Source organism: Neoarius graeffei, chromosome 13, assembly GCF_027579695.1.
Source record: "Neoarius graeffei isolate fNeoGra1 chromosome 13, fNeoGra1.pri, whole genome shotgun sequence".
NCBI classification, from domain to species: Eukaryota; Metazoa; Chordata; class Actinopteri; order Siluriformes; family Ariidae; genus Neoarius; species Neoarius graeffei.
This window is the reverse complement of record NC_083581.1, coordinates 59079831-59096746: the sequence shown is the minus strand read 5'-3', so window position 1 is coordinate 59096746 and position 16916 is coordinate 59079831. Positions and strand designations below refer to the sequence as shown.

Sequence of the window (16916 nt, the reverse complement as noted above, 5' to 3'; positions counted from 1 at the left end):
CCACTCAGTCATGTTAGTTCCTTATCCAGATCTTTGTAAAGAAGGAATTTAATTAAATTGGAAATTTACAAATTTTAGTTGAATACCTATATGCTAGAGCAAAACTGGGCTGTGATCCTCCTGAGGAGTGAATTCTGTCCTGACTGTAGACTGAAAGTCAGACTCACCTCCTGTGGGCTCTGTCCCTCACTGCTGTGGAAGACCACCCTGTACTGCTGCACCGCTCTGCCAGGACTCGTCCAGCTCAAACGCACCTCTTTGGGACCAAGCTCAGAATATCGCAAGTCTGTGGGACTTGGGTAGGACAGCCTTGGGTCTTCGGTGGGATGCGCACGTCCTGCTCCAAAAGCACATTCAAACTTGTGTCAATTAGCATAGGCCTGCAGTAGGGTAGTACTAGTTTGTGCTGACTAAGATGACAATTATCTCAGAAAAGCACTAAATATATGTCTTTTAGTGTAATTCATTCATTCATTCATTCATTCATTCAATGTCTTCATTCAATGTATTCATTCAATGTCAGATTATCCATTGCGGGTTGCAAGTGAACTGGAACCAATCCCAGCTGACACTGAGCGAGTGAGAGCTGAGGTACGCCCTAGACAGGTCACCAGTCTATCACAGGGCTACACAGAGAGACAGACAACCATTCACATTCACACCTATGGGCAATTTAGAGTAGCCAGCTAACCAAATCCACATGTCTTTGGACTGTAGGAGGAAACCAGAGAACCCAGACAAAGCCCACACAGGCACACAGACTGGCCCTGGTCGACCAGCAGGTTTGAACCCAGTGCTAACCACTGCACTACTGTGCCTGTAATTATCTAAGTTAATTGCCAGTTTAGCTGAGCATGGCCAATTTAGTTGTTGATGCACTAAGAATATGCACATATAATTAACATACGGCTATGACATACAAGCCCCTATTTTGCTTTACTTTGCTATATTTTGGAAGATGTATTCAGTTAATCTGGCAGAAACCACCTGAAGTATACTGTTTTGTAACTGAAATTTCAAACAAATACCAAAGGAAACTAAGAACTAACAAGTTGTAGAAAGACCACCTTATGCTGATTGGCTGTTGCATCAGAATTACTTTCAGTGACCTCAAAATTACTGTCAATAAATCTTTAATTAGTGTTTAAAAAAAATAACGATATTTATTTTTTTCGCGATGTGGTTTCCATCAAATCCTGCGCTCTGATTGGCTGGCGAGCGGGTCCGTATCCTACGGTACGGACCCCAGTTATAGACCTCTGGCGACTCGCTCGTTCACAACAACAAACATAGTAGAGTTTTTTTGGCAACATTTATCTTTTTTTAAAAAATAAGATGTATTTATAAGATTATCAAAAATCTTATAAATTTTTGCCAGCATTTCTCAGGAGAATAGCATTAATTTTACAGCATGGATAGTGATAACGACAGTGTTCACAGCGAAAGTGAGTTTTACTACCCTGAAGAAGAAGAAATAAAAGAAAACATTTCAGGAGAAAGCTAAAAACCTCTAACTGTTGCTAACGCCGAGCAAAAACATGGCTGAATCCTGAATGACTCCTATTTGTATAAATAGGGAACTACATAGGCGGCAAAATGTAGTTTTTTTCCTGCCATGGAAGTGCACTTGTATACCGAGGAGGAAGCCATTTCCATTACAGCCATGAATGAGGATTCAAAATAGCATTAATTTTACAGCATGGATAGCGATAATGACAGTGTTCACAGCGAAAGCGAGTTTTACTACCCTGAGGAAGACAAACTTAAAGAAAATATTTCAGGAGAAAGCTAAAAACCTCTAACTTGCTAACGCCAAGCAAAAACATGGCTGAATCCTGAATGACTCAATTTTGTATAAATAGGGGACTACATAGGCGGCAAAATGTAGTTTTTTTTTCCTGCCATGGAAGTGCACTTGTATACCGAGGAGGAAGCCATTTGCATTACAGCCGTGAATGAAGATTCAAAATGGCGGCTCGCCTCGGTTTTCCCTTTCGGGCGCTCTCGTTTTCTGTTAGAATTTGGTAAAGAAAAAAATATATATATTATTTACCAGCTTAAGGTCGGTCCGTATGGTGAAATACCGTGACCTCGGCCTTGAATACTGACCTCGGCCCAGAGGGCCTCGCTCAGTACTTTCAAGACCTCGGTCACGGTATTTCACGATATGGACTTCCCAGCTGGTCAATAACATATATATCTCTAAATGCGACTGCAACAGCAATAAACTCACTTGTTTTGCTGCGCTCCTCCATTTTTCCACACAGGATGCGCACCAGACGGCCAACCAGTTTACTGAGCAGAGGGAAATCGTTCACATTGTACACATTTAGCTCCAGAGGCTCAGACGCTACCTGTTTCAGTTCGGCCTCATCTGCATTCTTTACACCTGAGTGAGAGAGAGAGAGAAAGAGGGGGATGCTGACTACTTGCAAAGTGATACTAAAGCAAATCAAGTCACACAAGAACCCATCAGCATTCTATTAAACTATTTTAGGAGGTTTAAAAAAAAAAAACGACAACACATTCTCACCCACAGTGATGATCTCCACTCCTGCATTCTTCAACCTATTGGCTGCAGCAACGGCATCATCCTGAGATTTACCATCAGTCAAAAGCAGCAGGAATTGTGGGGTATCTGACCTGGCCCCGACCTCTTCCTTCAAATTTTCCTCCAGGGCATGAATGAGAGCTTGACCTGGGATCAAAACACATAACGTCATTACAAGTGTAACTTTGAAAAGCTTGGAAAAAAAGTGCTCAGGACAAGAACGGGAGAAATAAAAACGTTGTATAATGAATGAGATACCACTGAAAGAGTTTATAGCATTTTTAGAAGTATCAAATGTGCCTCATGTAGAGGATTTTTAAATCCATGACAGCTATAGTTAGTATAGAGCTTCGCTTTATATTCATAAATATCATATCAGATGGATAATTTTATACAGATACATTCATCATATTGCCATGTGGTAAACATTACAGTTCACAGGAAAAGAAAGCTGCTTATGCCATGTTAATTTATAGCCACCTGGATGCAAGAGTTTTATAATACATTCTACTTTCTAATACTAATTCTAATACTTTCTAATAATAGCTATTATTAGAAAGCATTTGGCCCACACCCACATCTGCACCCCCCTGCTCAATGTTATCTGATTACTATTGACAATTTGAACTGTTAGAACTTGCAAAAAGTGGTGGAGACAAAACAGACTAAACAGTTACACACAACTGTTGCAAACAACTGTACGTATGATGTAATAGTCTAGTTAGCACAGCCTCTTCTAAAGGTGTCTCTTGTAACAAAGAGCTAATTCTGTTTAAAGATGCTGCTTTCACCTGTGAAGGTGTTCCCTCCCTTGTATCTGAAGTTTCGGACAGCGTCGAGGAGCTGCTCTTTGGATGTGAAGTTATTAAGCTGCCACTCAGTTCGAGGGTCTCCACTGTACTGGGACAGGGCTGAAACAAACAGACAGACAGAAGACGAACAACAACAACTTACTTTATCACACGCTTGTGAAATTCCTCTCTGCATTTAACCCATCTGAAGCAGTGAACACACAAATGCGCGCACACATACCCAGAGCAGTGGGCAGCCATGCTAACAGCGCCTGGGGAGCAGTTGGGAGTTAGGTGCCTCACTCAAGGGCACCTCAGCCCAAGGCCGTCCCATATTAACCTAACCGCATGTCTTTGAACTGTGGGGGAAAACTGAAGCACCTGGAGGAAACCCACGCAGACACGGGGAGAACATGCAAACTCCACACAGAAAGGCCCCTGCCAGCCACTGGGCTCGAACTCAGAACCTTCTTGCTGTGAGGCGACCGTGCTAACCACTACACCACCGTGCCGCCCAACCCTTATATAATATATATAATGAAATGGCGGCACGGTGGTGTAGTGGTTAGCACTGTCGCCTCACAGCAAGAAGGTCTGGGTTCGAGCCCCGTGGCCGGCGAGGGCCTTTCTGTGTGGAGTTTGCATGTTCTCCCCGTGTCCGCGTGGGTTTCCTCCGGGTGCTCCGGTTTCCCCCACAGTCCAAAGACATGCAGGTTAGGTTAACTGGTGACTCTAAATTGACCGTAGGTGTGAATGTGAGTGTGAATGGTTGTCTGTGTCTATGTGTCAGCCCTGTGATGACCTGGCGACTTGTCCAGGGTGTACCCCGCCTTTCGCCCGTAGTCAGCTGGGTTAGGCTCCAGCTTGCCTGCGACCCTGTAGAATAGGATAAAGCGGCTAGAGATAATGAGATGAGATGAGATATAATAAAATATAAACAGTTCTTGGTAGTAAAGCCAGACTTTTATACTCTGTCGTTCCTTTGCCACACCATATAATAACAGCACTTAAAGGCAAACATATTAGAACAAAATCTCCTGTTGAATCTAATGTAAAAACAATAGCATGAACTTATAAACCTAGTGAAACCCACTACATGGCAATACTTTCAAATTTTTAAAGTCAAAGTTTACTATCATAATTACACACCTTATAAACACCTAAACATCTTCACAAAGGCATTTAGAAAGTTGTGGTTCACATGGCCATCACAAACACTGAAGGAATGTGATGACTTGCTTACCGATTTGCACGCCATATGGGCCGATGTGGAAAGGGGTCACCAGGCTCTCCAGGAACTCACGCACCTTCTTGAAGTTAGTGCGTCCAATACTCCAGGAGCCATCTACCAGCAGGACGAGATCAGCCTGCACCCCGGCCCTGCACCCGAACGGCTTGTGAGAGGATCCAGCTGAACACAAACAGCATGTGTGAGAGATAAAGAAAACGAGAAGTGCTTCAAAATATTGAACACCTGATGCTATTTGTGAACTAATTATTAATCAGGAATCACAGAAAGCTGTGAAACAATTTTGCTACATAATTACAACTGAAATGAAAATCGATATGTTTACTAGGCTCAGATATGTTTACTAGGTTGGGTGTGGAACTGAAAATGAACATTTCAGAACTTTAACTATCTAATGGAAAGTAGATTATGGATTAATCTATTAGACCAGTAAATCCATATCAGGTTTGTGTGTGTGTGTGTGTGTGTGTGTGTGTGTGTGTGTGTGTGTGTGTGTGTGTGTGTGCCTATGGGAACACACGCTCGTGTGTTCCCATAGGCTCCTTGGAAGACCCACATTTCGTTTTCCAAGTTTCTTAATGAGAAGTAAACATACAGTGTTTTAAAGGGGAACAGAGGGCAATATATAGAGTAAATATAACAATAAAACACATTAACGAACCTTATTCAAGACTTACAAAAGTTTTTTGTTCTAAGGTTGGAAAGTTATAGTGTTTTGAAAGTAGCTCGAGCAAACTATTTCCGCAGTTTGAACAGCCCGCCATGATATTAATTTTATCCAATCAGAATGCACGTTCATTTTCTCTGCGTAACACTCATGACATATGTATGTGCCCAGTTGTGTTGGCTCATTGAGGTTGGGACTAGCACGTGTGAATCGGAAAGTAGGATGAATTGTAAGTGATCGGCTACACAATGCCACAGTGTGTTGCTTTCGGGTGTAATAACAGGACCCATGGAAAGCATAACGATCCTCCAGAAAACACCAAGCGAGTTCGAGCTTTCTTCTCTTCTTTCGTCATCACCGGAGTCGAGAGTACCTCTCCTAGGTTCAAACTGGTACCCTTCTAAGCCATAGCCTGCTTGCAGTGTGTCTTGCGGGATCTCTTCGTATGATTCGACAGAGCTGTCGCTTTCACTTGATGCGCCCGATGCCATGATTACACGCTTCTCTCCTAGTGCAGTGGGTAGGGCTGACGTCACGGTCTTTTAAAAATGCCGACTCTTGTGCCGTTTAGCGTACCGACTATTATATTTACAATTACCAAGATATTTCGTTGTTTTCTAGTATATAAATTTGATAGAATACTTAAGAATACGTTACTTTGTCACATCAGCAACTGTATATATTATATTTGGTACCCCTTTAAGTGCTTCGTTTAAAATGCAAAGCTAGACACTCCTTTTGATGTTTTTAATTAGATTACAAATGACTTATATTATTGTTATATCTGTAAAATTAGTTTACTTTGGGTGCTGTTTTAAGTTACAACACCTCTTTGCCCTTCATGTATTTCACACGGGCTACAGGCTACTGTAACAGCATAAAAAGTTAATTTTATGTCAGGATTTGGGGATTGGATATGCGTTGATTTGGAGGGAGGCACATTAGATACAGGGTTTCCCCTTGTGGCGGTGGGGCTTCTGAAAACAACAACAACTACTAAGAAATCGGGTGACTTCTAGGGGCTTTAATTCCTTCAGACTGTCTTTCCTACCACCTGTTGTTGTGAACAATTCTGACTCCTATACTTTCTAGAAAAGTACACTTTTTCAACAAAAACAACATAAATGTCTTTACTTCCCAGTGAATGAATGATGTAGTTACTTTGAAATATCTCTGGAATTCCCCTTTAAACACACAGCAAGGACATTAAAAAACAGCATGGCTCATTTAACTTGAGACAAATACTGACTCTACTGTTTGTATACCCTTAGGACATACTGAAAAAAAAAAGAGACATTTAGGCCTTGATTTACTAAAATAACAAGCGATACTTTGTGGTTGCAATCAGATAAACTGTGCATGCAAATTGTAGGCGTGTTGTGGGCGATTTACAAAAAATAGCTGTGTAAAGTATGTACAGAAAGCAACATTTACAGTGGTGCTTGAAAGTTTGTGAACCCTTTAGAATTTTCTATATTTCTGCATAAATATGACCTAAAACATCATCAGATTTCCACATAAGTCCTAAAAGTAGATAAAGAGAACCCAGTTAAACAAATGAGACAAAAATATTATACTTGGTCATTTATTTATTGAGGAAAATGATCCAATATTACACATCTGTGAGTGGCAAAAGTATGTGAACCTTTGCTTTCAGTATCTGGTGTGACCCCCTTGTGCAGCAATAACTGCAACTAAACGTTTCCGGTAACTGTTGATCAGTCCTGCACACCGGCTTGGAGGAATTTTAGTCCATTCCTCCGTACAGAACAGCTTCAACTCTGGGATGTTGGTGGGTTTCCTCACATGAACTGCTCGCTTCAGGTGCTTCCACAACATTTTGATTGGATTAAGATTAAGACTTTGACTTGGCCATTCCAAAACATTAACTTTATTCTTCTTTAACCATTCTTTGGTAGAACGACTTGTGTGCTTAGGGTCGTTGTCTTGCTGCATGACCCACCTTCTTTTGAGGTTCAGTTCATGGACAGATGTCCTGACATTTTCCTTTAGAACTCACTGGTATAATTCAGAATTCATTGTTCCATCAATGATGGCAAGCCGTCCTGGCCCAGATGCAGCAAAACAGGCCCAAACCATGATACTACCACCACCATGTTTCACAGATGGGATAAGGTTCTTATGCTGGAATGCAGTGTTTTCCTTTCCCCAAACATAACGCTTCTCATTTAAACCAAAAAGTTCTATTTTGGTCTCATCCGTCCACAAAACTTTTTTCCAATAGCCTTCTGGCTTGTCCACGTGATCTTTAGCAAACTGCAGATGAGCAGCAATGTTCTTTTTGGAGAGCAGTGGCTTTCTCCTTGCAACCCTGCCATGCACACCATTGTTGTTCAGTGTTCTCCTGATGGTGGACTCATGAACATTAACATTAGCCAATGTGAGAGAGGCCTTCAGTTGCTTAGAAGTTTAACCGGGTTCTCTTTATCTACTTTTAGGACTTGTATGAAAATCTGATGAATGTTTTAGGTCATATTTATGCAGAAATATAGAAAATTATAAAGGGTTCACAAACTTTCAAGCACCACTGTAAATGAGGTTTGTTTTTTTTTTGTTTGCAAGTCTGGATTTCAAAGACTGAAAACTCAAGTAAAACTCAGACTAAAGGAAGCAAGATATACTTGAAATACTGCTTAAAATATGATAGGAATAAATTTATAAAAGAGTCAACACAAGTGTGCATGATATTAAAAAGGAATGTGTATATCTGTTTAAATGTTCTTTGTATCCAGATGTGTGAATGCATGGTGAGCAGTTCATACCACCACAGAAATTTTAAGTCATAATTTCAGGAATGTTTCTGATTGTTTTACTAATACATAATTTAGATAAATATTCTCATCATCAAGACTGAGTAAATGGTACAATTTTGTTTTCAACTCGTGGAAATAGGCAAATTTAATACAACTAAGGTTCAGGTTTAGGAAATCACATTACTCGACTTGTACTGACACTGCCCTATATTTTGCACTTTCAGAAAGAAAAGCCCCAAAATGCATATTAAGTAAGGCGAACACACAAAATGGCAAAAAAAAAAAGTTATTCTGGTTATGTGAAAGATGTAATCTTCTCCTTGTTAGTAAATCAGCTTGCATGTTTTTTCCCCAGCTGTTATCAAGCTTGAATGTTTGTATGCATGTAAGCCTTTAATAAATCAAGGCCTTAGTGTTTTAGGTTTCACAAATATACCTTCATTATCACAAAAAAAGAAAAAGCTCAAATATTGTATCTTAAGATATTACTATTAATATTAAACAAAATGACTTTTCCTTTTGGAATATGATATAAATATTCCTTTTATATAAATACTCCTTTACAACTGTATCCTCTAAACAACTTTTGGCATCCCAGGTGGATGGATGTGTGTGTGTGTGTGTGTGTGTGTGTGTGTGTGTGTGTGTGTGTGTGTGTGTGTGTGTGTGTGTGTGTGTGTAATTAAAATTCTGCTCTGAACTATACACAACTGAATGAAAATTCTGACTGCTGTTTTCTTATGCTCTGCCAATCAGTGTTGCCAGATACTGCTGACGTTTTCCAGCCCAAAATATGTTCAAAACCCGCCAAAATGCACTTGAAACCGCCCAATCTGGCAACACTGCTGCCAATGTTGTGCTGATGTGTTTTTCTTTTACCTGTAACTGGGGTGGTTTTTCTCACTTTGTGCTCTTCCTCTGCAGGTTTACCTCTGCTTTCAACCTTCTCATCCTTTGTCTTTGTACGGTTTTTGTCTTTCTTCTTTTTTTTCTTATCTTTGCTCTCTTGTTCCCCTTGATCACTAACAGGAGGAGGTTCTAAACATATAGAACCAGAAGTTATACAAGTTACACAGTAAAGGTACCTGACCCCTGACCGCTCCCCGGGCGCTCTGGTGTGGCTGCCCACTGCTCTGAGTGTGTGCGTGTGTTCACTGCTTCAGATGGGTTAAATGCAGAGGATGAATTTCACTGTGCTTGAGACGAATAAAGGTTTCTTGTTCTTCTTCTAACACATACAGTATCACAGTTCTGCGCTCCAAATCAGTCCATGAATTCACTACCTAAAAGTGTTCAATGTACAAAACCATATAATAGTCATGACAGAGCCTGCAACATGGACTCCCTCAGCCCCTGAACCGTCGATTGCATGCTCAGTGCCCAACAATAAAACAGAAGCCTGATTGCAGGTATATGATGCTACAGAAGAGCTTTTACTGTGTAGTTAGTGTGAGACCAGATACCATTCAAACCGTCTGCAGCTCCTGGAGTAAAGCACGACTAATAACAGAGAAGTACTCTGGAAGGACTAAAAGACAACACTTAACACACTGTAACTCATCACAGGCGAGGCATTGAGATAGCTATACTTTACTTCAGAAACTATTATTCTACCCTTTCCCACACTTTCAATAATTTACTACGTACACAAAATTCTTTGTCCTATAGAACCTTGTCTTTTAAACTACATACAAAATATACAGTATGCATATATAATGTGTGTGTATTATATATAACACACACACATAGTGGTATGCAAAAGTTTGGGCACCCCTAGTCAAAATTGCTGTTACTGTGAACAGTTAAGCAAGTTGAAGATGAAATGATCTCCAAAAGGCATAAAGTTAAAGATGACTCATTCCCTTTATATTTTAAGCAAAAACAAATTTTTTATTTTCATCTTTTACATTTTCAAAATGACAAAAAAGGAAAAGGGCCCGAAGCAAAAGTTTGGGCACCCTGCATGGTTAGTACCTAGTAACACCCCCTTTGGCAAGTATCGCAGCTTGTAAACACTTTTTGTAGCCAGCTAATAATCTTTCAGTTCTTACCTGGGGGATTTTCACACATTCGTCCTTGCAAAAGGCTTCCAGTTCTACAAGTTTCCTGGGCTGTCTTGCATGCACTGCTCTTTTGAGATCTATCCACAGATTTTCAATGATGTTTAGGTCAGGGGACTGTGAGGGCCAGGGCAAAACCTTCAGCTTGTGCCTCTTGAGGTATTCCACTGTAGATTTTGAGGTGTATTTTGGATCATCGTCTTATTGTAGGACCCATCCTCTTTTTAACTTCAACTTTTTTACAGATGGTGTGACGTTTGCTTCCAGAGTTTGCTGGTATTTATTCGAATCCATGCTTCCCTCGACCAATGAAATGTGCCCTGTGCCACTGGCTGCAACACAACCCCAAAGCATGATCGATCCACACCCATGCTTCAGAGTTGGAGAGGTGTTCTTTTCCTGGAATTTGGCACCCTTTTTTCTCCAAACATACCTTTGCACATTGTGGCCAAAAAGTTCTATTTTGATTTCATCAGTCCACAGGACTTGTTTACAAAATGCATCAGGCTTATTTAGATGTTCATTTGTAAACTTCAGACGCTGAATTTTGTGGCTAGGACGCAGGAAAGGTTTTCTTCTGATGACTCTCCCATGAAGGTCATATTTGTTCAGGTGTCGCTGTATAGTAGAACAGTGCACCACTACTCCAAGGTCTGCTGAATCTTTCTGAAGGTCTTTTGCAGTCAAACAGGGGTTTTTATTTGCCTTTCTAGCAATCCAACCAGCAGTTCTTTCAGAAAGTTTTCTTCATTTTCCAGACCTCACCTTGATCTCCACTGTTTCTGTTAACTGCCATTTCTTAATAACATTACAATCTGAGGAAACAGCTACCTGAAAACACTTTGCTACGTTCTTGTAGCCTTCTCCTGCTTTGTGAGCATCAATTATTTTATTATTCAGAATGCGAGGGAGTTGCTTAGAGGAGCCCATGGCTGTTGATTTTAGGGACAAGTTTGAGGAGTCAGAGAATTTATACAGCTTTGAAATCTGCATCATCTGACCTTTCCTAACGAAGAATTTGAACAAGCCACAGCTCAAGAAGCTAATTAAGGTCTGGAACCTTGGTAAAAGTTACCTGAGAACTCAAATGTATTGGGGTGCCCAAACGTTTTCCTGGTGTTCCTTTTCTTTTTTCACTCTCCAATTGTACAAAACAAAAATAATACACAAATCTTGCAGAAAACGCTGAAAAGAAATGTCTCATCTTTACTTTTATGCCTTTTGGTGATCAGTTCATCTTCTACTCACTTAACTATTCACAGTAACAGACATTTTCAGCAAGGGTGCCCAAACTTTTGCATGCCACTGTATATAACAAAAAGTGGATCAAATCACAATTAATCTCACTGCTTCAAGCTGATATTCAGCGAATTTAGTGAAATTTTATTGCAGAATTGTGTGTCTTCTTTTCCTGATGTTGCTTTTTCTGAAAGCGCTTTTCTTTGTATCCCTCATCTCCCATCTCACATCGAGACTTAAGCAGGCTGTTGGTATACTCTTAGAGGAAAAAAAAAACAAAAAAACGTTCCTTCAGCGTCTTTTGGATATTGTTCTTAGCTTCCTTTTCAAAGGGCTATTATGGCCCTTTTCCACTACCCTTTTTCAGCTCACTTCAGCTCACTTCAGCCCGACACGGCTCGCGTTTCGACTACCAAAAACCAGCACGACTCAGCTCGTTTCAGCCCTGCTTAGCCCCTAAAACTCGCACCGTTTTGGAGTGGGGCTGAAGCGAGCCAAGCCGTGCCGAGTGAGGTTGGGGGCGTGAGCAGACACTCCCCTGTGCACTGATTGGTGAGGAGGAGTGTCCTCACATGCCCACACACGCCCCGCGAGCGCGCTGGGATCTGTAAACACCGCAAACCCGGAAGAATAATAATTACGAATTACGAGAATTATGAAGCCTTATGCGCCTCGCCTCATCTATACGCTCTTGCCAGTATCTGTTGGCGTTGTCGGTGACAACAAGCCACAGCACCAAGACCAGCAACACTAACGACTCCATGTCCTCCATGTTTATTGTTTACTCTCCGGGTCGTGAGACTACCGCTTAAAAGCTCACTGAATCAGTGACATACAGAGCATTGTGGACGAGTTCGCGGAGCGCAAGGCTCGTCGTATGCCCTTCAAATAATGCGCGCAGTAGGCTATTGATGTTTTATTATGAGCCATGTACAGTATGTCACCTAATGTTTTTTTGTTTCTGAGTTACATGTTCGTTTGAAGGACTTAATGTACAAAATAACATAGTTGCACCCCGTAGTGTTGAAATTGGTAAACACAGTGCATTCAGTGAGGTTTGCACCGCCCTCCTTTTATTTCTGACTCTTCCTGTCACCGTTGCAACCTCTGAGCGCTCATTCGTATGCCCTTCAAATAATGTGCGCAGTATAGGCTATTGATGTTTTATTATGAGCCATGTACAGTATCCTAATGTTTTTTGTTTCTGAGTTACATGTTCGTTTGAAGGACTTGATGTACTAAATAACATAGTTGCACCCGGTAGTGTTGAAATTGGTAAACACCGCAGTTGCGGACATTTTGTAGCCTAAAATGATGTTATGATAAGCTTTAATAAAGGGCCCGGTCATTTGCCCCGCCCCCGGCCCGGCTCTGACTTGTTCCGCCACTGTCACTGATGTCACTGTTTGCGCTGCTTAACGACATCACGTGACGTCCACCCACTTTCGCTAACTCCACCCAATGTGTCCACCCACTTCCAGCCAGCACGGTTCAGCGTGGTTGTAGTCGAAATGCAACTCCAACAGCCCCGCTCAGCTCGACTCAGCTCGACTCAGCACGGCACGGCTCAGCCGCGTTTGTAGTGGAAAAGCGGCATTACTTTCCAAAGAGGAGTTCTGCTTGGAAACCTTTTCTGAAAGAGTAACACTGTGTTGTAAGGTTGTCCATGTGAAGGATTCATGTTTTTTTTTTAAACACTGCTTTTTACTGTTTCCCCAAAAGGATGGAACCAAAGAAGACTTTCAAGAATGTTTTTTTTAGTCTCTAGATTTAAACTTTTTTTTTTTTAAAGAGTACAGTGTAATAGCATGGTTCTTACCTTTAGTGGTTGGCTCCTGGTAGAGAGCAGTGGGGATTGACCCCAGAACCTCGGTGGCATCATCCATCTCACCAGAGCCCAAGCCCACAGCCTGGACCTTCCTCTTGTGCTTTGGATTTCCACTGCGGGCCTCCTCCTCCTCCCGCAGTACATCAACTGACACACACATACACACAGTGTGCCATGAGGAAAGGTGTGGCAGGTAGAAAAACAAAAGAAACATAAGGGACAAGAGGCACATTAACATTTCTAATCATTCATTCATTCATTCATTCATTCATTCATTCATTATCTCTAGCCGCTTTAATCCTTCTACAGGGTCACAGGCAAGCTGGAGCCTATCCCAGCTGACTACGGGCGAAAGGCGGGGTACACCCTGGACAAGTCGCCAGGTCATCACAGGGCTGACACATAGACACAGACAACCATTCACACTCACATTCACACCTACGGTCAATTTAGAGTCACCAGTTAACCTAACCTGCATGTCTTTGGACTGTGGGGGAAACCGGAGCACCCGGAGGAAACCCACGCGGACACGGGGAGAACATGCAAACTCCACACAGAAAGGCCCTCGCCGGCCCCGGGGCTCGAACCCAGGACCTTCTTGCTGTGAGGCGACAGTGCTAACCACTACACCACCGTGCCGCCCATTTCTAATCAATGTATTTTTAAAAAAAAACAACATGAACTGTATGTTTGCTCCATTAATTTTTTTTTTTTTACTTGAGTACTATTTAGACACGTCTGTTAAGTAATGTTAACTGAAAATATATGTGGTGGAGATGGGCGTGTCTAAAGTGTACATTGTATGCATGCTGAAACACTGCATATACATAAAGCATGTTAAAAAAAGTCCCAAAGAACATAAAATGTTTACTTAAATGTAAATTTGCATGAGACATACAGCCAAATTCAAGTAACAACCTCAACAACTGAGTGGAGAAATATAAAAAGTGCAGATGCTTCCAGACAGGTACACTACCGTTCAAAAGTTTGGGGTCACTTTGAAATGTCCTTATTTTTGAAAGAAAAGCACTGTTCTTTTCAATGAAGATCACTTTAAACTAATCAGAAATCCACTCTATACATTGCTAATGTGGTAAATGACTATTCTAGCTGCAAATGTCTGGTTTTTGGTGCAATATCTCCATAGGTGTATAGAGGCCCATTTCCAGCAACTCTCACTCCAGTGTTCTAATGGTACAATGTGTTTGCTCATTGCCTCAGAAGGCTAATGGATGATTAGAAAACCCTTGTACAATCATGTTAGCACAGCTGAAAACAGTTGAGCTCTTTAGAGAAGCTATAAAACTGACCTTCCTTTGAGCAGATGGAGTTTCTGGAGCATCACATTTGTGGGGTCGATTAAATGCTCAAAATGGCCAGAAAAATGTCTTGACTATATTTTCTATTCATTTTACAACTTATGGTGGGAAATAAAAGTGTGACTTTTCATGGAAAACACAAAATTGTCTGGGTGACCCCAAACTTTTGAACGGTAGTGTATACTACAGGATCCAAGTAAGCAATGTAACATCCTATTATGCTTTATTTGCATGTATAAAAAAATGCTGCACAGGCACGTCTAACTTTGGGTTTGGATTACGAATGTAAGATGAAAGGATCTAAATGACCTTGAAAGATGGTTCATGATTAGGTCAGGAGCTTCATTCACAAAGACTGATCAACTGGCTGTGTTTCAACAGGAACCGTGAATAAAGTGACATACAGTACGCGTTTGATTTTTTTTTTAAATTAATCATATATAACTGTGCATTAACATTTACGGAAAGTTATTATTTTAAATACCAACTGTACCAGATGTCTTTACTTTTTTCCCCACTTCAAACATCAACAAAAATCAGTAAAGTGGCCAGAGTGCCCAAACTTTTACATACAACCATAAATCGCTGGGATTATTTTGTCATTTTGTCATAAATAAGCCAAATGGTGTAATCTATCCAGACATGGAAAAGCTAAAAATCACACATCTGCTCCTGTAAAAATGACATTCACCCAATTCCCCATGTCAAACTAATCTTGTCTGAATTGAGATTTGGTTTAAATTTAGTTTACAAGACATAGTACATGAGCACTCTTTAAAGGCAAAGACTTGTCTGTCTACTCAGAAAGCCCCACAGGCAATTCAGTGAGATGAAAACCTCTGGAAAACTCTAGATGTTACAGCTGAACACAGAGGAACAATGGAATTCTGAGCTAGCTAAGCTTGCCTTCAAACTATACTGCATGACCAGCGTGTGTGAACATGCACAACTCGGCGAGGCAACTAAAAAGTACCACACACACCCAGGTTCATTTCGCTGGGTACAGATTTGTCAGTGGGAGAAGCATAACAAAGTATCCACACGGTGAAGGATAATGTCGTTCTTATCACGCACTCATAAAGAAGGAAGAACACAATGTATGCCAGTATTAAAGGAGATACGCAGAGCCATGGCCTCACTTTCGTTTACAAATGCCTTGAGACTTCAAGAATGGCACAGGAATAGTTTTAGGCATTAATAATACATCTAATATAGTAATTTTTATGATTAAAGTGATTTATATAGGTAGCGGTCTAAGTGAATGACCTTGACGTCCGTAACGTCACAGCAGGAAGTCTATCGGTCTCATCGCCAGTTCCGCTATACTAAAACACAGAGCTGACTGCAACTCCGAGCCTCTATTTTGAGCTAAGTTATCGCCATGCCACGTAGACGTGTTGCTGGCCGGTGCAGCAATACAACAGAAGGTGGATTTAAGTTGCATTCGTGGCTCAAGAATGTTCAAACTACAAAGCTTCGGATGCGTTTTGCGAGTTGTTCATGGGCACATTGGGCGCCTACGAAGTGGTCTCTCCTCTGCTCTGCACATTTTACTGAAGACTCTTATGAGACCTCTGATCTGTTGAGGCGTGTTGGCTATAAGCCCGTATTGAAAGAGGGTGCAGTACAAACAATTAAAGAAAACTACAAGAAAAAGTATTTTATTTATTTAAAAAAAAAAAAAGGAAAGTAAGTTCAGTTACGCCAGTTCTCCCGGAGTATGAGCCGAGGGTTGTTGGTAAAACCCGGGAAGGAACAGGACGTGACATATCGCTCAGGCAGTAACCTCTCCGCGGTTGTTGCTAAAACCGGTGATGTCCCGTCCCAGGTTTTAGTAATTGCCTGAGCCGAGCAGTAATGGCGGAGTGCTCAGTATGGAGAAAATGGAGAATGAGTGTAGCAGCCATCTGATTTCTCCGCTGAATATTGCTACCATCTTGCCCTTACGTGGAAGAAGTGAATGAACGGAGAACTGAACAAACAACTGAAAGTCAGATTGTTTCAAAACAAATCGGCCACAAGGTCGGCCACAAGGTCGGCCTTCAAGAAGTGAGAACACAGATGGGTAAGCTCCGACTCTCATTTGGATACAAAACAACAAAAACAACACCACTCGTTGTTTACCTGCATTTAGATTAATACAACTTGTATGGTGTGTTTAAGTTACCGGTATAAGATTATTTAATTTGCTTGTCTCAGAATGAGATTGTCTCAGTTCATCCGATTATTTAATTAGCCTTTTACGTTTCATCAGTGGAAATGCATGCATGTACATGTCTGTTGCATAAGTTAAAACACCTATCCTGTTTTAACGAGAGTCAACCCACAATCAATGAAGTCAAATCAGTCTTAGTTGAGCAAGTCAGGAACGGTATTTCTTACTTTCACCATAAATTTTTATTTATATGACTTTGGTCTATAGCTGTCAAAGGCCTCGG

General features: G+C 41.1%; 1 protein-coding gene across 2 annotated transcripts in view; it reads right to left on the bottom strand.

Moving 5' to 3' along the window:
• The window catches only part of LOC132896979 (collagen alpha-1(XIV) chain), a 93232-nt gene that overhangs the window by 48495 nt on the left and 27821 nt on the right, over nt 1-16916 (bottom strand). Inside the window, exons 5-11 of one of the 2 annotated variants that reach the window (XM_060938193.1) lie at nt 13151-13306; nt 8912-9070; nt 4586-4753; nt 3343-3462; nt 2534-2698; nt 2234-2389; nt 168-340 (exon numbers count right to left, since the gene is read on the bottom strand). In XM_060938193.1, coding sequence (XP_060794176.1) covers nt 168-340; nt 2234-2389; nt 2534-2698; nt 3343-3462; nt 4586-4753; nt 8912-9070; nt 13151-13306 — 1097 coding nt within the window. The remainder of the gene's footprint in view (nt 1-167; nt 341-2233; nt 2390-2533; nt 2699-3342; nt 3463-4585; nt 4754-8911; nt 9071-13150; nt 13307-16916) is intronic. The other variant, XM_060938194.1, reaches the window with a different exon arrangement.